The 26,112-nt window shown below is 46.5% G+C and overlaps 1 protein-coding gene across 1 annotated transcript; it reads right to left on the reverse strand.

The window, feature by feature from the left end:
• Nucleotides 1-11,734: 11,734 nt before the first annotated feature.
• On the reverse strand, nucleotides 11,735-25,727 carry LOC115560983 (A disintegrin and metalloproteinase with thrombospondin motifs 15-like). Its single transcript, XM_030380720.1, is given in 9 exon segments — nucleotides 11,735-16,639; nucleotides 16,804-16,979; nucleotides 17,479-17,552; nucleotides 17,555-17,653; nucleotides 17,857-18,034; nucleotides 18,417-18,700; nucleotides 21,292-21,459; nucleotides 22,562-22,694; nucleotides 24,451-25,727. Coding segments are annotated over 9 exon segments (3,279 nt in total). The 5' UTR covers nucleotides 25,426-25,727; the 3' UTR covers nucleotides 11,735-15,447.
• Between the last annotated feature and the right edge of the window lie 385 nt (nucleotides 25,728-26,112).

Below are 26,112 nucleotides of genomic sequence, written 5' to 3' on the forward strand. Positions count from 1 at the left end.
ACCTGATGATGGATAGGGTCTCTCTCTCTCTCTCTCTCTCTCTCTCTCTCTCTCTCTCTCTCTCTCTCTCTCTCTCTCTCTCTCTCTCTCTCTCTCTCTCTCTCTCTCTCTCTCTCTCTCTCTCTCTCTCTCTCTCTCTCTCTCTCTCTCTCTCTCTCTCTCTCTCTCTCTCTCTCTCTCTCTCTCTCTCTCTCTCTCTCTCTCTCTCTCTCTCTCTCTCTCTCTCTCTCTCTCTCTCTCTCTCTGAATCATGGTCTTTATTCCCTCGAGCGCTGCACAGGCCTGATTGGAGATGGAGAAAGATGTGTGTTTATGTGAGAGGCTCTGCAGCATATTAACTCTGCTCTCTGCCATGGAGCCATAGTGTAATTATAAATCGACCTTGATGAAGTGAGTATTAATTGGCCGCATGACTCATTATCCATCATTGAATCCTGGATATTAAAAGTGTCGTTACAATTAGTTTTGATTCTATCATGATGACTACTAGAGTTTACACACGTGCGTTGCGCGCGCTCAACCTCTAGTTGTTATTAAACCCATAGCAATAATGTAGAAACCCCAGTCGATAATTTTACAAATTTCTGAGTGCATAATATAATAACATTTTGCTTTGTACAACGTCAAACATTCGTTCACCACAAATGACTCTTAAAAGCAGTGCCAATTTTTAAATATCTTTTAACCATTCAGCGAACAGAAGGCAACAGGCTGATTATCATTTAGGGGGCCACTCAATGACATGCAGAAGTGTCATAAACACGGCCGCTGAAGTGGTATGAGAAATATCAACTTTCTACTCCTCTTTCACATATAAGGTAATTTACATTTCCTAGAAAATACCCCGTTAGGGGCAGTATTATTCAGGAGATTTTCAAGGTACAAATGTCAGGATATGTTGTTCACACATATGGCCCATCAGGAGTATATTAGGACTTGCACATGTGTCTGAGAGCAGCTTGTGTGTGAGCATTTGATTACATTATAAAATAAGTCAACTTATGGTAACAGAGGTAATTGTTCAATGGAAAGTGTAGTATACTATGCATGATATATGTAACAATTATTAAATAGCTTTTATTAGGGCTGGCCCGAATTATTCGAATATTCTAATACTCGTTTGGAAAATTAGTATTCGAAGCATAAATCAGTATTCGGAGCTTCGTTTTTTTTTTTTTTCACGTACGGGACGTTACCAGAGTGAGGGAGGCAAACTATAAGCGTCAGCGACACCAAGCAGAGAAGCGAGAGAGGTGGAGGAAGAATATATATCTTGTTTCCCTTTACTTTCTAACACAACATTAGCGGGATCTCTGGAGGAAAAGTAATACTGAAAACCTTAGCTTAGTTGTTTGTTTACGTTCGCTGTACAGCGCCGCGCCTGGCTTGCTGCAGAGCGTGAGCGTCTTGGAAAAACCGGTCAATATAATGGATATAATATGGACACATAAGACAATCAATATTCGGTATTTGTTATGGATTTATTGTACAAATTCCCTGAAAAGATGCACGTTCCAGGATGAATTGAAAAGCTCCCGTAAGGGCTGAGATGGCAGAGAACAGCTGATTTGGAACGGAGCAACAGCTGTTCGCTTTCACGGGGAAAAACTAAGGAACTTCAACCTACTTAGGCCTACTAATTAACGTTCAAAAGCTATTAAATCTTCAACAAAATATGCAGATACTGTCAAAATCGGTTCCAGGGAGTATATAGGGATTATTAATGTTGTTTTTGATGGTGTTTTTTTCTGGAACGAGTATTCGAATATTCGCTCGGGAAAACCAACGAGTATTCGAAGCCTGAAAAATGGCATTCGGCAGGCGTGTTTCAGGTGCCTCGGCGCGGAACACGCAGCGGCTGCCTTGTCTATCCCCGCCTCCTGCACCGCCTGCCGCTCACTGCCTGAAGAGGGGCTCCTCTCCAGGCACCTTTTCTTTTCATCGTCGGTGGCCATCGACAATTTTTGAAGCCAGAATTCCAGACGTCGAAGACGACGACCTCATCGAGGTCGAAGATGAAGCAAGCGGACAACGCGGCGATCCTAGCGTGGCGGCTAGACAACTCGTTGCTCGTTCATCGGGCACGAGTGCAGCGGCTAGACAGCTCGCTGCCTGTTCAACGGACACTAGCGCGGTGTCAGCTCGCTGTTTGTACAGCGACTGACTCTGTAACGTCTACCGTGCTCCCTGAACCCCCTCCCTTTCATGGGATGCCCCCCTTGGTTCACACACAGGGTGGAGGCGGTAGGGGCAGAGGAATACGGATTATTCTTGGACAGCATTCCTCAGCTGTCAGCTCGCCCTCTCTCTGACCGCTATGAGTGTTGGCAAAAGCGGCGCGTTCTTCCATCGCGGTTGGAAGAACAGGTTGAGATGGGGCCATCCCATACAGTTCAAGCGCTGTCCCCCACCCTTTATGGGTTTGGTGGAGACCAGGCTATGGGACCCGGCGGCAAGCACGGCTCTGGTAGCAGAGGTGGCTCGTCTCTTAGAGAAGGGCGCCATCACTACCGTTCCCTCCCACGAGTCACATCTAGAGTTTTACTCCCGCTACTTCCTAGTTTCCAAGAAGTCAGGGGAGAAGAGACCTATTCTGGATCTTAGAGTGTAGCCACGAGGAAATTCAGAATACTCACTACTAGAGCACTGCTCCGATGTTTAAGAGAGGGCGACTGGTTCACATCCCTGGATTTCAAGAATGCTTACTTCCACGTCCCTGTCCGGCAGGCGCACAGGAAGTTTCTCCGCTATGCCTTTATGGGGTGTATTCGGCTACTCCCTGCGCACCTTCTCAAAGTGTGTGGAGACGGCGTTGCTAAGGCATCAGGGAAAGAGGGTTCTCTTCTACCTCGATGACCTACTTATTCTGAGCAACTCAGAGGAAGCGGCGAGAAGGGACACCATAACGGTGATAGAATCTCTCTTTCCTGGGTTTTGTCATCAACTGAGAAAAGAGCTCCCCAGCCGGCAGATAGTCTACTTGGGGCTTTGCAGGGACTCAGCCACCATGACAGCGATGCTCTCGCCTCCTCGACGAGACGGCGTCCTGTTGGCACTCTCCCGCTTTTGCGTTCGCAGAAACGTGACCACACTGTCCACCATGTGCCTGTTAGGGCTGAAGGCAGCCGCCCAACCCGTGGTTCCCCTGGGTCTGCTCTTTATGCGCAGACTCCAGCGGTGGTTTGCTCGCCAAAGGTTTGACCCCATGCAACACATGCTCAGGGTGCTCCTCTTACCCCGTTCGGTGTAACCAGACCTGGAATATTGGGAAAACCCCCCTACCCTTCTCAGGATTGTTCCCCTGGGCAGAGTCCTACGTAGTGGGCTTCACGGACGCCTCGTTGACGGGTTGGGGAGGAACGTGCCTCTCCCACTCAGTCGGAGGCGAGTGGCTTACGCCCCCCACAGCACACATAAATGTGTTGGAACTCGCCACTGTGAGGAAAGTGCTGCATCTCTTTCACCTGGTAAGTGGCCGCCACATTCTGATCAGGACAGAAAGCGTGTCAGCGGCAGCTTACATTACCAGACAGGGGGGAGTGCGTTCCTCTGCTCTCCACCGAAAGGCGCTCGAGCTCTGGCTTTGGGCTCATCAGTATCTCCTCGGTCTGAGAGCCCTGCATATCGCGGGCGCCCAGAACTTCGGGGCGGACCTCATGTCTCTCGGCGGTCCCCGCCCAGATGAGTGGCGGTTACATCCCAACATTGTCAAACTGATCTTGCAGAGGTTCGGGGCGACTCAGGTGGACCTGTTCGCGTCCAGGGAGAACACACACTGCAGGTGGAGGTTCTCTCTCAACCCTCGGGATCTTCCCCCGTTAGGGTTGGAAGCGTTGGCACACACAACTTGGCCGCGGGCTCCCTCATTATAGTGGCTCCGGAGAACCGCTCAGCTCTGTGATTTCCAGAGCTAGCGGCGCTCTCACCGACGGCGCCGTGGCCGGTACTGTTCAGATCGGATGCGCTTTCACAGGCCCACGGGACAGTGCACCACCCGCCCGATGTATCGGGACGGCTGTTGGTTTGTCTCCTGAGAGGTTGATCCTGCTGGGCAAAGGTTTGCCTGAAGCGGTTATCAACACTATCCAGAGTGCTCGTGCACCTTCTACTTCTTTCCTCTATGTGGCGAAGTGGGGCGCTTTCTCTAATTGGTGTGACAGGAACCACGCTGTTCCATCTCTACGCGAGGTGGGAAGCAAGCTTGCGTTTCTGCAGTACTTATTGGAAAATGGTTTGGCCTTTTCCACTATCAAGGTTTATGCGGCAGCCGTTTCGGCTGGCCATGCAGGCTGTGTTGGTAGACCGGTCTTCAGCCATCCACTGGTCAAGAGATTCTTGCGTGGGGCTAGACGGGTTAGGCCTGTTTCGTGCGTGCTTACACCACGCTGGAATCTCCCCACCGTGTTGCGCGGATTGTCCAGGGATCCTTTCGAGCCTCTGTCTCAGGCCCCCTTGGATACCCCGTCCTTTAAGACAACGCTCTTATTGGCTTTGGTTTCTGCCAAGCGGGCCGGTGAATTGACCGCTCTGTCAGCCCGAGCTGCTTGTTGCTTAACGAGGACAGCTTCTTTGCGCTGCTCAGACCTAATCCTGCATTCCTGTGTTTTAGCGAAGCTGGTAGGGGCCGCACTCTTTCTAAACAGCGTTTTTCTCGCTGGATATGTGAGGGTGTTTGCTTAGCCTACTCTCGGCAGGGCTTAGCACCACCGATGGGCATTACAGCTCACTCGACTCGGGGCGCGGCTGCTTCAACGGCTCTACTCGTTTCGGAGGCGTTTCGGAGGAAGACATCTGCGCGGCTGCGTCTTGGTCTGCCCCCAGCACCAGGGGTTCACTCGGCCACTCTGTGTTGGAGCCCCTTCTACGGCTTAAGAATATAGGTATGTTATTTTAAGTGGCGTCGTAATATCCTCTCGCCGGCTGGCGAGAGGATTTGAGTGCCAGTATTTCTCTCCCACCCTTTTTCATGAGAAACGGACTAGAGGGGTTTCCTATTGGCTCGCCAGTTGACGAGTTGGATTCGTCTGCCAGTATAGCCCTCCTGCCGTTTTTTCAAATAAGAAACGGAAGAGAGAAGTTCCTTATTGGTGAGTTGGACTCCATAGCTCCGCCCCCGGTGGTAGCCGACACTTAATAGAAACTGTATTACTCTGGTTTTTCTTTTCCTTTTCATGGATTCCATGAAGCACGGATTGAGACAGAGTTTTTACAGACTAAATTTTTCTCTTGATCATCGCCTTACTTGATCTAGGAGGAATTATTTTTCATCAAGCTGTTGTGTTTTGCACATCCTCAGCTTTTTTGAGTCTGATGTGCCCTGGTGACTTTTTTTTGACTGGGGTCCAGCAGGAGTACATTGTTTGGGCTCCACTCACAGCTTCGCCTTAGCCCATAAGGCGAAACCTAGACGGTGTAGCCTACATGAAATAGAACGATTGTTATGATATTATAACTCTAGCTCTATGATTGTAGCCATCTAGTTTCCCACCTGCTGTACCCTCCAAAGAATAGCGTGGAGGATGAGTGGCGGTATGCGCTGCCTTATATACACAGTGCCGTTGGAAATGTGGGCGGTGCCCACGTTGATTGGTGCATGGTTGAAATTTTCATTGGGTGCGAGCAGGTGCACGGGACAAGCCCATAATGCGAAGCCTAGATGGCTACGCCTACAATCATAGAACTAGAGTTATAATATTGTAACTATCGTTTACCTGTCCAATTGAGGCACAGCAGGGCTGTGTCTCAATTCAGGGGACGCATCCTTCGAAGGACGCGGTCTATGAAGGTGTGGACCTTCGTAGACCGTGAAGGCCAGGCCGAAGGCCGAACAAACGTTTTTAAATGAGACGGTCTGCCCTACGGAGCATTTCAAGTTTGCGTTACAAGCCGTTAACACCCTTTACCTTGCGTGATGACGCGCCGCTCCTGTCACCTCGCAACCCTGACAGCTGTGGTTCAAACCGGACGGCGGAGGAGAAATGGAGCAGTTTTATATAACCCACGAGATGTCCACTTTCACTTAGATGTCCACTTCCTACTTTATTCTTATTCTATTTAATTTATAATCTTATCTTCTATGCTTGTAATTTCTATTTGTACGGAGCACCTGGAACGAAACAATTTCCCCGTGGGGATCAATAAAGTTTTCTGATTCGGATTCAGACTCGGTTATATAATAATTATCTAAAATATAACGTTAAATAGTTTAACATTTTATGGCTCGTGTTAATTTAATTGAACTTTGACAATAAAGTTACAAATTTAAAATAGTCCCAACTTTATTTTAATAGTTTTGTCATTGAATGTAATTTGGTGCAACTGCCGCTTCCGCTCTCTCTGACCCCATTTCTGAAAAAAATCCAACTCGCAATGAATCTTGGGATAAGTTGGGCCGTGAAGGATACATCCGGTGTATCCTTCAAATCCGGGAAAAGAAGGCTGCATTTGTCGGCCGCAATTGAAGGAGCCTTCGAACTGGGACAGCCTTGGCGCGTCGCAGTGACGCAATCGCCCTTCGAATGCACCCTTCGAAGGATGCGTCCCCTGAATTGAGACGCAGCCCAGGTGTGCAGCCTCCCTCAGCCCCAGAGTCATATCAGAATCGGCCAGGTGAGGCTACTTAAACCTGTCATCATCACACACACTCCACAGGGAATTACAACGTCCCCTGCCCTGAACAAAAGCCTTATTAGAAAACAATGAAGAGGATGTTTCTCAAGTTTAAAAACGTTTTTAAATGCACACACCGCAAGACGCACCGCAAACTTTAAGGCTCGCCAAATCTGGTGTTGTGTTCATGAACTGTGCTGTTGTAGAAAAGGCTTTGAGGACGAGCCAGAGCCAGGGGCCTTTAGGAAGGACAACGCTATCATAAAAGCAGGCCGTTGTGTTTCCAGGGCCTGAGGCTTGGCTCAATTTGGAAGTCTTGGAGGGTTTTCCGAAAGAAATGAGAGCATTTGGGAATACTCCCAAGCTGAACACAGACATAAATCAAATGAAGCATCATTAAAGAAAAGATTAGCAGGAAGTGTACTCTACCATACTGCAGAAGTCTGACCTTGGAATCATGGATGTTCAGCTTTTGCAGATGCTTCTGATACACACACACACACACCACACACACACACACACACACACAACACCACCCACACAACACACACACACACACACCACACACACACAATCACTTTGAAATCTGCTTTATGTGATTCCAAACAGCCTTGCTTCAGTCGAAATCCATACGTGACCCTCTCTGAAACCCTCTTGTTTACTAATTACACCCATTTAAACATGTTTGCATGAAAACACCTGTATTCATAAATGAATAAATCTAGTTTTGCAAACTGTTACCAATTCACTGCATGCTTCTTTTTGTACACAGTGTTGACTATGACGCACTCTACTCATTGACATGGATCTCTAACACAAAACATGCAAGAACACACACACACACACACACACACACACACACACCACAACCACACACACACACACACACACAACACACACACACAGACACACACAGACACACACATATGGTGTAGAGATCCAAAGGTCCACATTTGCACCTTGGATGTACAGTCCTTGCCCAATGATATGCTTAATGAGTCTATATATTATTCACCAAAAAGTCTTTCCTTTTCATCTGCTGCTCGGCTTGGTGTTTGAGGGTTCACTGTGGGGACTCAGCGGACATCTTGTCGTCAGCCAGGCCTCATTTTACTTTATCTCAGCATTGTATCTGAAAAGTTCTCTTAATATTGTGTTTAGAACACAGCATTAGAACCGCATCACCATTGCCCATGCCCACCCACACAATTGCGAAGGTCATGTCAAAGTTACTTCGGAAAGATGTTGAACTGAGTGTTCAGTTGAGGTACTCCCATGGAAACGCTGGTCAAACTGTTGACATCGCTCTTCTCTACCCTATTTTCTCTTTTTTTACAACCATTTTTCATTACAGCCAAGATGTTCAATGAAACATCAGCAGTTGTTATAGAAGTTACAGTAAACCGAGCCCTACCCTTATTTTGCAGGGTTGCCGTGGTAACAGTAGCACCTATTTAGGGCCAGGAAAGCCCCACATTATTTAGGGCGGGGATGTTAGACGGAAAAAGTTAATAGATTAGGAAAGATTCAAATGACACGACTGGAAAACAGCCAACTCCTTTGTGCTGTGCATTGTTGAACATTATAAATACTATGGTCCAAATGTATTTACCATACACTAATGAGACCAAATAAGCGGTACTTTGTTAAAAATTAGACACAAATATAGAAATAATATGTTTTTTATTAGACAGTTAACAAACACAGTTATACCCTCACAAGACCCCATACAATTATGCTGTAATAATACACCGCATATATTGCTGTGTTAGACTTTAAATTCCTTGCGTCTTTTCTACTGTGTCAACAATTCATTGATTTTTCGCCCTGCCACTTTAATCTGCATGAATGGTTAACAGGAATTGTTGTCTGTAGGCTAATAGGCTGATGAAGTTACTAATCCAATCATAGCGCAGCGTGGGGAGATGGGGGGGCTGCATGCTGTGATTGGCCAGCCGTCAGGCAGCATCCGGCATAGAGGCTTATAGTACAAAGCACTGACGCGAGAAAATAATAAAGCTACTCTGGGTCAATGGATTTGTGTCTATATATATATAATTTATGAAACATAAAAACGGTCTGCCTCGTATTTTGTGACACCCTTACAAACGCACTAGAAAGCTGGGAGTCTGAAATCGGTTGTACTTCAGAGGACCCCCAGACACTGGGTGGTTTCAGAAAGTGCTTTCACGCCCGTTTTAGACACTTTGTGTTGTTGCCTGTGTGAAATTCTTTCTTTTACGCGTGATCTGATTATCCAGAAGTTGGGAATATTCTACCCGGACTGCATTTTATATAATCTGCTGCACAGCTGCTGCTTCTCTCTTCATTTGTAGTCTTTTGATACATCTTGTTACTCCCATCTTGACCATTTGCCGTCCATTCTGGAGTTCTGTTGTCAAACCGCTCCCTCTCTCCCACAGCCTTGAATGATTTATCTTTTATAGTCCATTACTATATCCAGGGTCAGACTCCTTCAGCACATTTTAATTCGACTTTCGTATACAACATCATAGTGGTACCATGACATCTCCTGCTGCTGATGTTTATATCATTCCATAGGTGTGACACATCGTACTCTATGAGAAACTACGTGATAAACCACCAGCACATGAAGTACAAGGTTCCTCCATGGAGGTGGATACCTTGGCCTCCTGTGGATAGGCTTCCCAGCCACTGGTTGATGCTTCTCTATATATCTCATTCCGCAACCTTGTCATTTTGAGTTCAAAGGTTGAGGTTTAGTCAATTCTAAAAGAAAGGGCAATCATAAATCCCTTTGGTGGCTTCCCATTAACCCTTGGTGGTCATCAGCCTGGTAGGAAGGAGGGGGCGTAGGTCTCTACTTAAGGGGACAAAAGTACAGAAAGTCTATTCTCCTCTCAGCCAAGGCCAGTGTCAACCCGGTGTGTTGTTCCGTAGCTCCAAAGCATGTAATGGGATTTCCGGACAGGAATTCCCTTTCACGGAACTTGGCCTTGCTGGCTCACTATGGGGTAACACTCTTTTAAAGGGAGAAGTCCAACTGGGCGATTTCCTGGACACACATAAAGGCAAGGTCCTGGACCTGAGGCCTGTTGTGGTGGGAGCCCATCCATCAGTGCTCTATAGGCATACTATAGGTCTATGAAGACCAAGACTTTGCGGTATGTTGTTGGTGAACACAGTACCAGTTCCACTCTACCTAAGACTGACAATGTAGTTGGGGACAAATGTTAAAGTTGTACTGGTGTTTCTCACTTTTGAGTGAATACAACTTTTTAAATGATGGCTAAAGCACTCCAAGAACGTGATGTATATTTCTCTCCACAAACTTTGCTTCATATAATTATGCCGAACCAAGACCTTTAGATGATTAAGTAGATCCTCTGTTTCAGACAAGGTTGTACTAGAATTATTAATTAAATAAATCATCATTCCAAGTGATTTAGCTGAGGCATAGTTGGATTTTCTGCTGTCTACTGTTCAAATAGTAAGTCGTTTAAAAAGTAAGGGATGTTGATGAATGATGAAAAATGCAGAGTAAATTACTCAATAATAATACAATGTGGACATGTGTAGAGGAGTGTATTTGACCTCGTGGGCTCCATTCACAGCCAGAATAGACTCAGTGTAGCTCAGTGACTGCTTCTGTATAAAGGATTCCAATGAAAACACACTCGTTATTATAGTGTACTTTCAACAGGTGCTCAGGGTCACCTAGAACCTTTAGCAGAAGAGATTTATTTTAGCTTAAATATTTGAAGCGAGAGAGCAAATACAAAAAAAAAGAAGAGTCCCCTCAAGCCCCTGTCTGCCAAACCGGACCCCTGATCTGAGAGGAGGAGGTTAACCAGCTGACCCCTGATCAGAGAGGAGGACGTTAACCAGCTGACCCCTGATCTGAGAGGAGGACGTTAACCAGCTGACCCCTGATCTGAGAGGAGGACGTTAACCAGCTGACCCCTGATCTGAGAGGAGGACGTTAACCAGCTGACCCCTGATCAGAGAGGAGGACGTTAACCAGCTGACCCATGATCTGAGAGGAGGACGTTAACCAGCTGACCCCTGATCTGAGAGGAGGACGTTAACCAGCTGACCCCTGATCTGAGAGGAGGACGTTAACCAGCTGACCCCTGATCAGAGAGGAGGACGTTAACCAGCTGACCCCTGATCTGAGAGGAGGACGTTAACCAGCTGACCCCTGATCTGAGACGAGGACGTTAACCAGCTGACCCCTGATCTGAGAGGAGGACGTTAACCAGCTGGCCCCTGATCTGAGAGGAGGACGTTAACCAGCTGACCCCTGATCAGAGTGGAGGACGTTTACCAGTGGAAGGGACGTTAAACCAGCTGACCCCTGATCTGAGAGGAGGAGGTTAACCAGTAGAAGAGGAAGTTATCCAGTTGACTCCTGATCTGAGTGGAGGACGTAAACCAGTTGAAGAGGATGTTAACCAGTTGACTCCTGATCTGAGAGGAGGACGTTAAACAGCTGACTCCTGATCTGAGAGGAGGACGTTAACCAGTGGAAGAAGAAGTTAACCAGCGGATTCCTGATCTGAGTGGAGGGCGTTAACCAGCTGACTCCAGTGGAGGACGTTAACCAGTGAAAGAGGATGTTAACCAGCTGACCCCTGATCTGAGAGAAGGACATTAACCAGCTGAACCCTAATCTGAGCGGAGGTTAACCAGCAGCTGTGTAGTGGCCCATTGAATGCTTTCTGTGAGGGTGGGAATAAAATGCTGATGCTACGGGTTGTGGAGAAAGTTAGGTACATTGGATTTTCCTCTCTTTGAGGTTGGAAGGTGATAATTGGAAAGGTGAATAACAAGACTACGAAAATTATAATGTCAATTTTTATTGCATCTGTAACGCTGTCTCTCTGTCACAAACCAATCGTTGTCCCCTGGTCTCCCTGCTCGTATCCCCACTGGGGGCCTGCACACCCATCCCCCTCACAAAGAAACTAAAGCTCCCTCCTGTCACTCAGCCCTACGGCAGCAGTGAGTTTCCCCCTGCATGCAGAGCGGGGAGAGCCCAGCGAGCCATGACGCTGCTTCCTTCCTGCTGGTTATCTGAGTCTGGTTTTTAGTGGTTTGTTATTCAGGAATATAATGTATCATATCAAATAACACACACAAATCAAGTCATAAATCAACAAATGTTTATATTCATATATACGTCTTTTGCGTGAATGGATGTATACATAGTATACAAAAACAGCTAACAAGAAACAATAAAAAAAATGATGTAAAACAAAATAGCGCCATTGCAAACAACTTTACATTTACACAATTCAGATGCACCATGAGCCAAACGGTTAAGGGTGGGTGCTGTGGGCTTTGACGGACCAGCGTTCTGTGTTTCTGATTCCCGTGTTAGTATTGCTGTCCTACAGAGGAAGCCGTTGGTCATTTCCCTGTCCTCATGCAGGCCTGAACTCTGCATACCGTTACTTGGTTCATCTCAGGTCATATGATACTGGCTGGCTCACATGGGGAATAACAAATACTGACGCTACTTTTCTTTGACTCAACATTTATTTAAATTGACCTAAATCCCATGAATCAACGCAGCATTACGAGGAGGTGTAGGAGGAGGACATGTAGGAGGAGGATGTGTAGGAGGTGAGAGTAGGTGGAGGAGGACGTGTAGGAGGAGGTGGAGAGAGGAGGAGGAGGATGTGGAGAGAGGAGGAGGAGGGAGTGGGAGGTGGCGAGAGGAGGAGAAGGATGTGGAGAGAGGAGGAGGAGGCCGTGTAGGAGGAGGAGGGAGTGGGAGGTGGCAAGAGGTGGAGAGAGGAGGAGGAGTAGGTGTTGGAGGAGGGCGTGATGCAGAAAGAATGCAGCGTTAATCATGGTTTTGTTTATAACACGTTGAAGATATCGGCTGAGGAACAAACTCCGTAATGCTGACTCTTCTAGCGGTGATATTAAAGGAAAAAATCCATTGTAAAATGGATCTGGGATATGTTTAGTATGATAACGAGTTGGAATGTTCGTTTGGGAGCAAAAAAGTGTCTATAGACGCATTCTTCAGTTGGCTGTTTTTAGCCGATTCTACCGAAACGCTATAAACTTGGAACGATAGGGTCTCATGGTAAAAACTAAATAGCTATATTAAACCACTTAAAAGGCTAGAAGTAGTCTGACACTTCTTTGGTAGTATAATATGGGTCTTAACATATAAAATGAGGCATTGATAATTTTGCAAGCGTACAGATTGATTATTAAAAAGGACATTTTATACACACAATACCATCAGTAGTTCACCCGTCAACGGTTCTGGTAGAATCGGCTACAAACAGTCAAATTAAGAATGTGTCTATATGCGCTTTTTTGCTCCCAAACGAAGATTCCAATTCGTTATCCAACATATCCCAGATCCATTTTACACCGGATTTCTCCTTTAGTACTGCATTTATATAGACGTATCCACAATATCGACAGAAGAGCGGAGAGCAAACAGAAGTTGGAACGCAAAATACAGGCAAGAAGAGAAAAGTACGAAGCAGCTACCCTCTGCGCTCTCAGTTTTGGCCAGTAGCATGATAGAAACATCATCACCACAACAACAACGCGTCAGCAACATGCTCACTTGCTCACTGGGAATTCTCCAGCTCGTCGATACTCCAGACTTTACACCAGGGTCCTGGCCGGATAAACTCTGGGTAACCTCTGGGTAAACTCTGGGTAAACTCTGAGTAAATTCTGGGTAAACTCTGGGTAGACTCGGGTAAACTCTGGCTAAACTGGGTAAACTCTGGGTAAACTCTGGTTAAACTCTGGGTAAATTATGGGTAAACTCTGGGTAAATACTGGGTAGACTCTAGAGGTGCGGGTTCGCACATTTGCATTTAAGCATACAGCCCCTCCAGGTATTATACAGAAAATGTGTGAAAGGGCTATTAGCGTCTAAAAGCTTAACCCTCTCTCAGACGTGGACATCCACTGCTGCAAGTAGGGTAAAATAGTTTAGAGAATGGCAGTTCGAGGATCCATGTTTTTGAAACGTTAGTTTCGAGGTAGTATTCCCTGTCCGATAACTAAAGTGGGCTCTCGCTCATTCTGAGAAAGTTGGTATCCGAAATGAATACATCATCATACATATTATCAAAGGCAACCTATATTCTCAAATATGTTTTTTTATCGCCAACTGCTATTGAGATGGATGATCAATACATGTAACACATAGTGGTAATAATATTTATGTGATGGTAGTTTACCACAATGGAGTATCAATATATGTAACGGATAGGATAATTATAGGTCTATCATGGTTGTTTACTAGTATGGATGATCAAAACATATAACAGATAGTGATATATGAAGGTAGTTTACCATTGTGGATGACTGATCAATACATATAAAAGATAGGGATATTTATAGATCTCTGATGGTACTTTACCACTATGGATGATTAATACATGTAACAGATAGGATAAGTATAGGTATATGATGGTAGTTTACAACTATGCAGTTAGAACACTGTGTGTTGAGAACCTAAATAGGCTGTTGCCTCCGCCTTGTCCAATGGTGTCTCCATGGTGACTATGACAAAGATACCCGATTGTAATTGGTTTAACTGATTTATATGTTCTAATGGCTAAAAGCCATGAGAACAATCTACCTTAATGCGATAAAAGCTAATGTTCCTTTTTCGCAAAATCAAAATTGTGCCGTTTGTGTAGAGTCCCATTCAGCTCCATGATCTATAATTGTTATATCGACATAAAAAAGCGCAACTAATAATAGTGTTCAATTTAAAATTACCATTACTTGTAAGCTATGACCTATAGTCTTCCATTGAGAGGCTTAACTAAACACAATTTATAAATCTATCAAAGAACCTCATCACTTGACACCTGGCTACTAGATGCTGTCCCTACTGGCACCTTACACAAAATTGGCCTGTACAGGCCACCTTACACAACACTGGCCAGTACAGAACACCTTACAAAATACAGGCAAGTACAGGACACCTTATACAGCACAGGCCAGTACAGGACAACCCACACCCCAGAGGCCAGTACAGGACACCCTTCACAACACAGGCCAGTACAGGACACCCTACAAAACACAGGCCAGTACAGGACACCTTACCGAACACAGGCCAGTACAGGACAGCTTACAAAATACAGGCCAGTACAGGACACCTTACACTACACAGTCCAGTACAGGACACCTTATACAACACAGGGCAGAACAGGACACTGTAGTTGTTATAAAGGGAGGGCTGATTTCAATCTGCAACTTTTAATTCACAGGTAACATATGTAGGTCTGATAAAAGTTCAGTGATTTCTTTGAATGATTAAAAAATTCAACCAATATTAAATTTTTCCTAAACTGGCCTTTCACCCTTCTTTATCATGCAGCATTAATCACCCTCCAATCATATTTATTCTTATTAGATTTGATTAATTAAATGCTTACATTGTATGTGTTTGTGTATGATGTTCAATTTATTTGAATATAAATTCATGGTTGGTGACTCAACAAAAGTCCAATACTCTCTGTCTGCCTATTTTTACTCTGTCTAACTAGTCTCACATGTCTAACTAGAGGTAGACTCTCTAAAAGCCACTGCCAGAGGCTGTCAACCAATAGAGAAGATGAGGGCTAGACTTTTAGTCTGTTCATGTCCATTCAAAGTAGGAAACAGGAGCATCTCTGGTGTTGTTCTCCATTAAAGCCCGGTAGAGCCAGCCATCATAGCGAGAGTGTGTTTGATGGTGCAGTCTTGTCCCTGAATGAAATGGTGTCTTCAATTGAGGAGGGATTAGTATTAACATTAGTTTTGAATCCTCCTTTCTCTGCCAAGGTAAAATGTTCCATTGTTTTTATTTGTCTCTATTTAACATGGCCTCAAATTACAGAGGTCCAATTCCTGAGGCTTTTTCCTGCCAGAGCACTGATCTCTGGGTAAAGTCAAACTGTTGTGGCTCACACACCTCAGTGGACGCCGCTTGTAGCCCCGCCCACAGGACTTAGAGCAATGTGCCCAGGGCCCCATGTCCCACAGGGGGCAGGGGGCCCCGCACACCCTCATAGCCGCCGGCCTCCCGCCCATGTGACAATCCCCCGCGGGGCGACCCTCCGCACCCCGGCACCCCACCGGCCTCTTCTGGAGCCCGTGGCCGCACGTCACCGTGCACCTGTCCCACTCGCCCGCCACCCACTGGCTTGGGCGGCTGGAGCCCAGCGCCGGCTCCTCAGCCTCCACCTTGTTGCTGTAAGCCAGCACGCTGTTCTTGTCGCGTTCCTCCTCCTTCAGGGGCTCCCCCTCACGCCCATGCTCCTCCTTCTTCAGGGGCACCTCCTTGTTCCGGGGCTCCTCTTTGTTCCGGGGCTCCTCCTCCTTCAGGGGCTTCTCCTCCTTCAGGGGCTCCTCCTCCTTCAGGAGCTTCTCCTCCTTCAGGGGCTCCTCCTCCTTCAGGGGCTCCTCCTCCTTCAGGGGCTTCTCCTCCTTCAGGGGCTTCTCCTTTTTCAGAGGTTCCTCCTTATTCTGGGGCTCCTTCTTGTTCTGGGGCTCCTTCTTGTTCCTGGGCTCCTTCTTGTTCCGGGGCTCCTTCTTGCGTGGGGGCGCTTCCTTGTTCAGGGGCTGCTCTTTGTTCCGGGGCTCCTCCTTCGTCAGGGGCTCCTCCTTCTTCAGGGGCTCCTCCTTCTTCAGGGGCTCCTCCTCCTTTAGGCGCTCCTCCTCCTTCAGGGGCTCCTCCTCCCTGCGGACGTAGAAGGAGTAGCGCACCCTGGGAGGGGTCATCCTCCCCACGGACAGCACCTCCACGGTGAGGGGCTCCTGGAGGGGTCTGGTGGCCAGCAGGGTCTCCACGGCCGTGGAGGTGCCGCTGTAGCGCAGCAGGCTGCCCCTCACCAGCAGGTCCCGCTCGGCCGCCGACACCACGTAGTCCCCGTTCAGGAGGTAGCGGCCGTGCTGGTTCTTCACCGCCAGGTAGTTCTCGTCTCCCACCAGGCCCCGGTACCCCCGCTGGCGGATGTCCACGTTGGAGGCCCCGACCGGCAGGGTTAACACCAGATTGTAGCCATGTCTGAAATGAATTGGTGGAATGAGTGTGTCATGGGTGTAATGTACCGCAGGATGAAAAACAAATGGGTCGTGCTAATTCTAAGCTAATAACATTCACATTTATTGAAGCTTACGATGCAAATGCCAAGGACGGAAGTCGATTGTTCTTATTAATCCTGTACTTACATGGGTTTCATGAAATGTCCCGACACCTTCTTGCAGGCCTGGTTGTCTCCACCACACACACCACACTTGTCAAACTTGCTGTTTGAGTTGAGCCTGTGGTCGCAGCCAGCCTTGATGCACCTCCCCTGCACGCACACAGCCGAGGTGTCCGGGGAGCAGGGGGTCCCATCCACCACCTGAGCAGGGACATCCATCAGGACGCCCACTTTACAAGTCATGTCTGTTTACATTGAAGGTGGTGAAAGAGGTAGCACCGATGGCCATGGCTTGTATATAGTAGAACTGGAATCAGCAGGCCTTGGCTTAGGTTGCCATCACATGCTTGTTTATTTGCCGTTTGCATAAATACTTGCTCACAGGCCGCAGCTGTGAAGTGATACTGTCCTGACATGCTTCCCCTCTCTCCCTCCCTCTCAGACAGCAAGGAGGACTCCTTGTCCTGCCAGCTGCTGCTCCTATTCCCTGCCTCACTGTTGACTGTTCACAACATTGACTGGAAACACCTGTGACTGCAGTTCCTCGTGTTGAATACAATTTTGCTGCAGGTCATTCAAATGCCTTCATCTCTTTTACAAACAGACTAATTCATGTTTGGTTTATTGCAAAGTATAAAATCGAATCACGTGTGCGCTTTGCCCAAGTGTTTGAAAACATTTTGATTTGGATGATACATACCTTCGGAGCAAGCACGTAAAAGTATCCAGTTCCGTTGGCTCGGCAGATTAGTTTACATTTGTCCTTGGGAGAGATCCTGAGTACTTGGGGACCCAGCCCACGGAGGAGCTGAGGCGGTTGGTTTTCAGGTTGAAGCCATTGAACGCCTCGCACTGCTCCTCGCGGTAACTCTTACCTGCACGACAACAACAGCACTCTTTAGAACAAAGAGGGTTGACCCTGTGTCTAGAACAAGAGGATTCAAACCCACCTTTAAAACAAGAGGTTTTAACCTCCACCTTTAGAACAAGAGGTTTCAACCCATCTGTTCTGCTCTTAACATCTCCATTGCCTCGATGATGCTCATGCTTCATATCATTATGTCATGCTATTATTTACCTGTTTCAGGACAAGTACTGAAGTTGCAGGAGCGGTATTTAATGCGGAGGCCATAGCAATATTTTCCGCCGTTATCTGGCACAGGATTGTTGCATTCCCTCTTGGCCAGTTGGACCCCCCCACCGCAGGTCCGAGAGCAGGCCCCAAACGTACCCCACTTTCCCCACTTGCCATCCACCTGGGGAAGACAATCAGGAGTGGTGGTTAAGGCAGAACTAGCTTCGCATTGAATTAAACGATTACAATGAACAAAAAATACAATTTCTAGACGTGAATGTGAATTCTATTTACCGCTGCATTACATTATCGACTACTCAATAACATCTTCATGATAACCATCTGTAGTCAGCTGTGGCATGATCAGTTGTTGACATTTCAAGATGGTGGTGCACAGTGGACAGAGCGAAAAGGGTCTGAGCATGACTTCCCTTAGTGCACTATGCCAGCTGGCACCATGTATTGTTGGTGTATTTGTGCTTTATCTCTGATGACTCAAAATGTTGGGAAGAACCTCCCATTTCCTCATGGGCATGAGGATTCTCCCAGCGCCTTACACTGACCTTGATGTGCACAGTGTTGTTTTTGTCCACGCATCCCCCTCGGTAGCAGACTCTGCTGGTTCCGCAGCTGGTGCCGTCTGCCCATGGGAAATGTCTGGTCTGGCACACCAGCTGCCCACGGGCCTTCCCCGTGCACCACAGCTTGGTGCAGGGATGCATGTAGGGGCAGGGCCTGGAGCCGCTCCCGAAGGCCAGCTCACACTGGCGGTGGAGGCTGTAGCTAGAGCCAGGAAGGGTCTCTGGGAGAGTCAGCTGGTTCTGGGGCTGGTCCAGCAAACATTCTCCTAACAGAAGCCAAACAGAACCAGCAGGTCTATCAAAACCTCATTGTGTTAAGAGTTTTGTGGTCCTTTTAAAATTTGGGTTAGCCATATCAATAATAATTAAAAATAATTCATTATATTTATATAGCGCTTTTCAATGACCCAAAGAAACTTACAGTGAAGGGGGGACCTAACTCACCACCACCAGTGATAACCATGACAGCCTGAATACAGTATCACCCTCTTGGTCAATGGGACTTGCTGACAATTATGATTTGGGAATTTGAAAGTCACTAGTATTACTATTATTGCTATAAGATGAGGAACATGAGGTTTAAAGGCATTATATTACATCCTGCCGCTAGGGGTCTCTCGATCAACAAAAACAAAAACAACATTTATTGATATTACATTAACTAACATTTTATGGAGTAGAACTTGTAAGACTAAACATAGGGAACGGGTTTGCCCCGTCCCGAAATAGGGAAAAGCGATGGATGATATTTGTCTCCAAGCATGGGCTGCATCACACGCTTCAACTGGTTGGACAAGAGGGTCTGCTTACTCAGCACATCTTCACAGACACACTGCTAACACAAGGAAAAGCGGAGGCCATTTAAGCATTCCCCACAGGCTTACGCATGCCTGGAAGATATCCACATTGATATGAAAATGCCAGCCAAGCGCCTACAGCAACAAGTGCATGTTGGAACAGCGCTTACTACATGATGCAGATCGGCCTTTCAGTGTCTATACAGCCCCCCCACAACCCTCCAGCTACGCTGACGGACAACCAGCGGACCCTAAGGGAGAAGATACACACACAGAAGCCCCTGTGTGTGTGTGTGTGTGTGTGTGTGTGTGTGTGTGTGTGTGTGTGTGTGTGTGTGTGTGTGTGTGTGTGTGTGTGTGTGTGTGTGTGCGTGTGCGTGTGTGTGTGTTCGTGCCCGTGTTGAGAATTAGACCTCCGCTCTCTGTCCATGGTGCTGCAACACCGTGTCGAAATGAAGTGAAGCGTTGTCTTTTTGCCCTCCAAAATTCATCGTGAACGTGATATGTAGGCCTAGGTTGTATTTTGGAGACAGAGAGAGAGTGAGAGTGAGATTGAGAGAGAGAGGGAGAGGGGAGCGAGCGAGGTATAAAACTATTTTTCCTATTCGGCATATTGAACCGTCGGCCTAATGCGCCTCCTTTTCGAAAAGTCGGACTAACGGGCCTTCGGACCAATGGGTTTCGTTTTCGGAACATTGAACCGTCGGAATAGTGACACGTCGATCTAATGGGAAATATTTCGGAACATTGAGACGTCGGAACAATGAGGCGTCGGAATTACGGCATGGCACCGCCATGACGGCCCTTAAACTTGTTTTCTTTGGTGAGCACAGCACCGACCAGGGAATCAAGAGCATGAAAAGCACTCTCCTAGAGGTAGCGGCTGCATGCCTAAGCCAGGTGGACACTGACTCTACTGCACTGCTGGAATCCACATACCAGCACAGGCCATCCAATATGTTGGCCTATTGGATGCTATGATGAAGCATATTTGTATGCATAATTGTTTCAATGAATCCAATATAGCTTACCAGTATTTAAGCCACTTTATTTGTGGTTAAGAAAATAAAGTAGGTTTAGATGTGTTGATGGTTTGGTAATGGTCTATCTGTCTCAGTAAGCAGCTGCCAGGAAGGCTGGTCTCATTGACGCCCTTTTCCACACAGTGTTTCCTGCTCATTCATTGGGTGTCCCGTGTGAATGTAAACCCTGCATGTTGTGATTTATGTTTTTCTGTGTATGCTAATGCCCTCAAAGCGCCCCAAGTCCACAATAGGCGCTCTGTAGTAAGCCATCTGAAGCGGGGAGGACAGGGGTCAAAGTCTCCGTGGGTCCAGCGGGGCTAAGTGACTGTGGATCAGCTCGTCATGTCTCTTCATATACAACGCCATTGTTTCTGTCTTTCCTTTTTCAGTTATCACCGCTAGACTTGGACCGCGGATTGTCTCATTCTTACCCCGGATAAGATACATTTATTACTGATCATTAGACATAGAGTAAACATGCACAGCTCGTGAACGACACCCTTTTTTTTTTCTTTTGTAACCATTGCGGAACCCATCAAAGTTTAATCAAAGTTGACTAAGAGTTTTTCTGGGTTGAACATTGCTGGAAATATTTGGGAAGATGTACAGAACTCAACAAAATATATGACCAAGGTCATGTCGATTCTAGATATTTGAATTCGGAAATGTTACATGTCTCACCTTTAAAGGAATGCTGCTGAAATGCTCAGTACCTTCGTTACACTCAGTTTCAGGGAACAACGTTTCAGGAAACAACGTTTCAGGGAGTTCCCAGCACAGCTGGCCCTGCTGTTCAGGCAACAGACCGCTCTGTTTCTGGTTTCCATGTACTTTCTAGATATGGTCTTTGAAAGCGGAGTAGGGAAGAGCCCCTTGTTACTGGCTGGTTCTCGAAGCCGGCAGTAACAATGCTTGTGATTTCATTGGGAATGACGTATGGAATTATGCACTACTAGGCTATCCTGCACCATGATTCCACTCACAGTACTCCCTGCCTCTTGTTCTACTCCCTAGTTGAAGGGCATCGGTGCTCACCATGACCTCTGTCCAGGAACTCTGTGATGATGGCAGCGCTGCACACAGACCAGGGCCGGCTCCTGTCAATCTGAATCAGCGTAGGAGACATCATTTGGTTGTTCCTCAGCTTCCCAAACACCGCTTCACAGGCCTTCACATTGTCATGGGGCATGTTGAAGACGTGGCCTGAGAGAAGCGGAGAGAGAGATCAGTAAAAGAAAATTAGAATTTCATTGGAATTGTCCCCATGTATATTCGAAATCACAGTCAAATCTGATATGGCTGATTTGACCGGGTTTTGAAAGCAGATGATGAGGCAGCAGTGCTTGGTAACAATACATATAGCATGCGTTCATGCGCTGATGTTCATCAGCTTGAAAGGGAAAATGTGGTTCAAACCATGTTCTACCATACTCATGTAATATAAAACAAAGGAGAGAAGTAACACTCACAATGGGCGTCTTTACAATCTGATGTTGACTTTGGAAGGGGAATTCTACAATGACTACATATGAGTAGGCCCTGTAAACCAATGCCTCTGTTGGGACCTTGAGACATCTGGCAATACTCGCACATCTGGTTTCAGGCAGGCATACATACCCCCCATCCCACCCAACCAGGGTTGATATAAAGACACTTGATAAAAACGATAGTTAGTTATTAGTCATTATTATGTCTCAACAAATGTAAGTCAACAGACTCTCAAATCTGTTTAATCTGTGTAAATGACCTCTTACAGTAATATTTAACACTCAAGCCGCATCAACACACACACAACCTTTTTTTTTGGTCAAGACTAATGAGAGAGGGGTGTGACCAATGAGAGAGGGGTGTGACCAATGAGAGAGGGTGTGACCAATGAGAGAGGGGTGAGACCAATGAGAGAGGAGTGTGACCAATAAGAGAGGGGTGACCAATGTGAGAGGGGTGTGACCAATGAGAGAGGGGTGTGACCAATGAAAGAGGGTGTGACCAATGAGAGAGGGGTGTGACCAATGAGAGGGTTGTGACCAATGAGAGAGGGGTGTGACCATTGAAAGAAGGGCTGTGACCAATGAGAGGGGTGTGATCAATGAGAGAAGAGGTACAAATGAGAGAGGGTGTGACCAATGAGAGAGGGGTGTGACCAATGAGAGAGGGGTGTGACCATTGAGAGAGGGATATGACCAATGAGAGGGGTGTGACCAATGAGAGAAGAGTTACAAATGAGAGAGGGGTTACAAATGAGAGAGGGGTGTGACCAATGAGAGGGGTGTGTGACCAATGAGAGAGGGGTGGTATCACTCACCTAGTTCATGAGCTGTGGTGAAGGCCGAGGGTAGGCCGTCATCCTCAATGACAGAGCAGCTCCTCTTGGGGTCGCAGATGGTCCCCACATCAGCCATCCCCAGAGTGTCGCAGGTTTTGGCCCCACAAAGGTCCTGGATCACAGGAGATCAAATTGGATTTCTCTGTTAACTAGGTTATATAAATATGGTAGTTAATACTACCGTATAATATAAATTGAATTATCTTAACAGCAAATCAATAAATAAAATGCTCTGAGGCAGTTGCAGGCCTGTAATAGGCGTAAGCCCGTACCTACATAGCTACCTGGTACATGCATAGACTCTGCCTGTGCACTCAACACGCATGACTCCACCCTGAGACTTTCACAATGTCAAGCAGACCAAATGATAAAGCTTGCGAGTTAGTCACGGGTTTGGTGGATTTTGAGGGAGGTCTGATGGAAGGAGTATTCTGGGGAACGTAGCAAAATAGCCTGTGCAGACAGCAGTGACTTATTTAAAAGACAATGAAGTCTATTTAAGCATATAGGTAAATAGGACCTGGGGTCGGTGTCTAAACACCAATAGTCGTTTTATCAACAACTTTTTTCAATGTCAAAGTGGTTGAGGCTGTATGATTAGTGCTCTTACTACGTACCCACTGATTGTTATCCGTGACAGATTTTTTTGTGTTGTTGTTTTATGTAATAATGAAGAGCCTTTTGCCACAACCCTCTGTGGTCAAATCCTCTCAATACTCTGACTTTTAAAAATCATACGTATCACGAGAGAATTATCATTAGTCTTTTTCTGTTCTTATCTTCTTTCCTAATGACCCGGAGTGGATATGACCTTGAGGCCATTCTCATCCTATCACTGCATGTGAGGCGTCTGTTTGAACCTTACAAGGAACGTCGTGACCCAGGTCCAACTAAGCTGTATTTCAGCATTCACTGGCTGTGAGCATACATAGCGTGGGCTATCAGTAATTGGCATTAGCCTCTGTATCACTCCCATATTTAAAGGTGACAGATGTATTTATATACTTTAATTACTATAATACTCATTTGGTCACTGCAGAAGATCAGATCAGAAATCCCCATGCTCTTTTCCTCTCATTCTCATTCTCTAATGGGATGCTCTATCACCCTTCTTATTGTCATGCTCTTTCCTTCTCAAGGTTATGCTCTAGCATTCTCAAACTCATGCTCTCTAGTATAAATAATTATTTTATCTTCACGATTTTTTTCTTTTTTTTATTGATTATCACACACTTTGTGAGTGTCTTCTCCTGTCTTGTCCTGATGTTTTGTGTTGAGGACCACAATGGAAATAGGTCCTGGACTTTATTGTATTTTTATCCTCAATTGTATTTGATGTATTTTCATGTGTGTAAGGCATTTGTTTGATACAATTTAATAAATCAAATAAAAATAAAATAAAATAAAAAAAATTCAGTCAGTAAATTGTGTAATTGCAGTAATGACATACCTTTTGGTATTCATTGTTGACATAGTTTCTTCAGGAAACCACAGTTTAATAATGAAAATAAATGTATGTTTGGTTTCTTTTAACCCTGCTGTACCGAAAAACCTACCGAACTTTGACTTAAAAACCGAACTACGTACCGAATCCTGACTTTTGTGTATCGTTACATTACACCCCAGAGCCTTCTCAACGTAATTCTCTCTAGCCTTCTCAATCTCCTGCTCACCATCGTTCTCAACCTCATCAACATCCTTCCTATCATTCTAATCTTATCTCAATCTCATGCTCAAATCAAATGCTCTACCTTTCTCAAGAATTCTGCTCTATTATTCTCCACCACCTTCTCTGATCTCATGCTCTCTCCATCTTGATGTCAGGATTAACGTACCAATTGAAGTGACACAATGTCTCGACTTCTTACCTGCTTGGTGAAAAGTATGGCTGTGTCCCAGTAGGCGGGATGTTTGTCGTTGTATTTATTCAACTTTTTCTGCCAGGAGCAGAAATTACGCAGCGTAAGAGCTGCGTTGCTGGACACTTTAGGCCCCTTGTCTTCTTCGTGTATCGCCATTAAGCCTACCACCACTATGTTTATGGAGTTCAGAATACTGGGATGTTTGTAAAGCCTGGCGGCCACCGACATCAAGGTCAGGAGGTAATGCTTGAGGTCATCGCCGTGGAATTTGACCATTGAGTTGTCCGCGACCACCAGCACCTCCACAAACCTGGGGATAGATGCGAAGCGTTTCGATCTTCCCAACGATCTCATGACGGTTTCGGTCGCACCATCCATCTCGAATTCCTTCATGAACTCGTACTTTTGCAGAGTATCCGAGGAAAGGTTGAACTTGGCGTTAGTGTGTGCCACTCCGCACCTGCTGGCGAAGGGACCGCTTCCATCGCTTCCATCACTAAAGTGAGCCCGCGTCCGGCGACGGATGACATGCGTCCTGTCAAAATTCCTCCCAGCCTCCGGACTTTCTTCACCCCCAAACAGGCTTATAAAATACTCCGTTCCGTTATGCGCGAAAATTCCTTGGAGCCCCTTGCAGAGACTGACAGCCGCGAAGGAGCGCGGGTCCGCGTTCACGTCGCCGGAATAGAAGCACTGCCTCGATGCTCCACCTGCAGAGGCAGGGGCACGGAGCTCTACACTTAACGGGCCAAGGAAATTAGAATCGGGGGAAAGGTGTAGGTAAAATACTTTTCTGAAAGCATTGAGTTTGAACACTACATGGTTTTCAGCCGTGCTATCCGTGCGCCCAAGGAGTTCCCTCATTGCAATTCGCTCGTCGAGCTCAACCGGTGTGCAAAAATCGACTTCCATGCAAAGGTTCAGTTTGGTATATATTAAAATATCCATCAGAATGATCCACGACCTACGAAGTGGAACCATCTTTGCTCCAAGTTTGCCAGATAGACCGCGGCCGTACGGCGGTCAGAGGACCTGGTGATCGCTCTCTGCCTCCCGCATCTTGTGCGTCCTGACCCGTGGTGCTTCCTTGCCCGGGATGCGTCCTGGCCAGGGGTGGTTCCTCCGGCTCCTCTGCTCTTCACACGCCCTTTAATGAGATTAGAAACCAGGAAACTACTGGAAGAAGTAATATCATCCGAAATAAGGCGGTGCGTTTATAGCGAGCTTATTGGCCATGTCTCTGTGTTTATACTGGAACCCAAGGCAGCAGTTGCCTCCACAGATGTTGCGGTGCAGGATGTGTGGGTATGCCCCCCCCCCCCCCCCCCCCCGCGCCTCACCCCCAGATGGAGGACGACTCGGGATGCAAAGCGCGGCTCCTCACAGATATATGAATAATGATCCAAATAGAGCTTTTTCATGACCGACATGCTCTTCTAACATATAATATTAATAGGAACACAACGTTGCAGTGAAGATCAACGCAGCTCCGAAAGACCCCCAGGTTGTAAGTTCCCCATCGGACCCTGATCTTCTCATAGTTTGGTTTGATACTCCTAGAGGTTGGTTTGATACTCCTAGAGTTTGGTTTGATGCTCCTAGAGTTTGGTTTGATAATTAGAGTTTGGTTGGATACTCAGAGTTTGGTTTGATGCTCAGTTTCGTTTT

This window comes from Gadus morhua, chromosome 16, assembly GCF_902167405.1.
Source record: "Gadus morhua chromosome 16, gadMor3.0, whole genome shotgun sequence".
Taxonomy (NCBI): Eukaryota; Metazoa; Chordata; class Actinopteri; order Gadiformes; family Gadidae; genus Gadus; species Gadus morhua.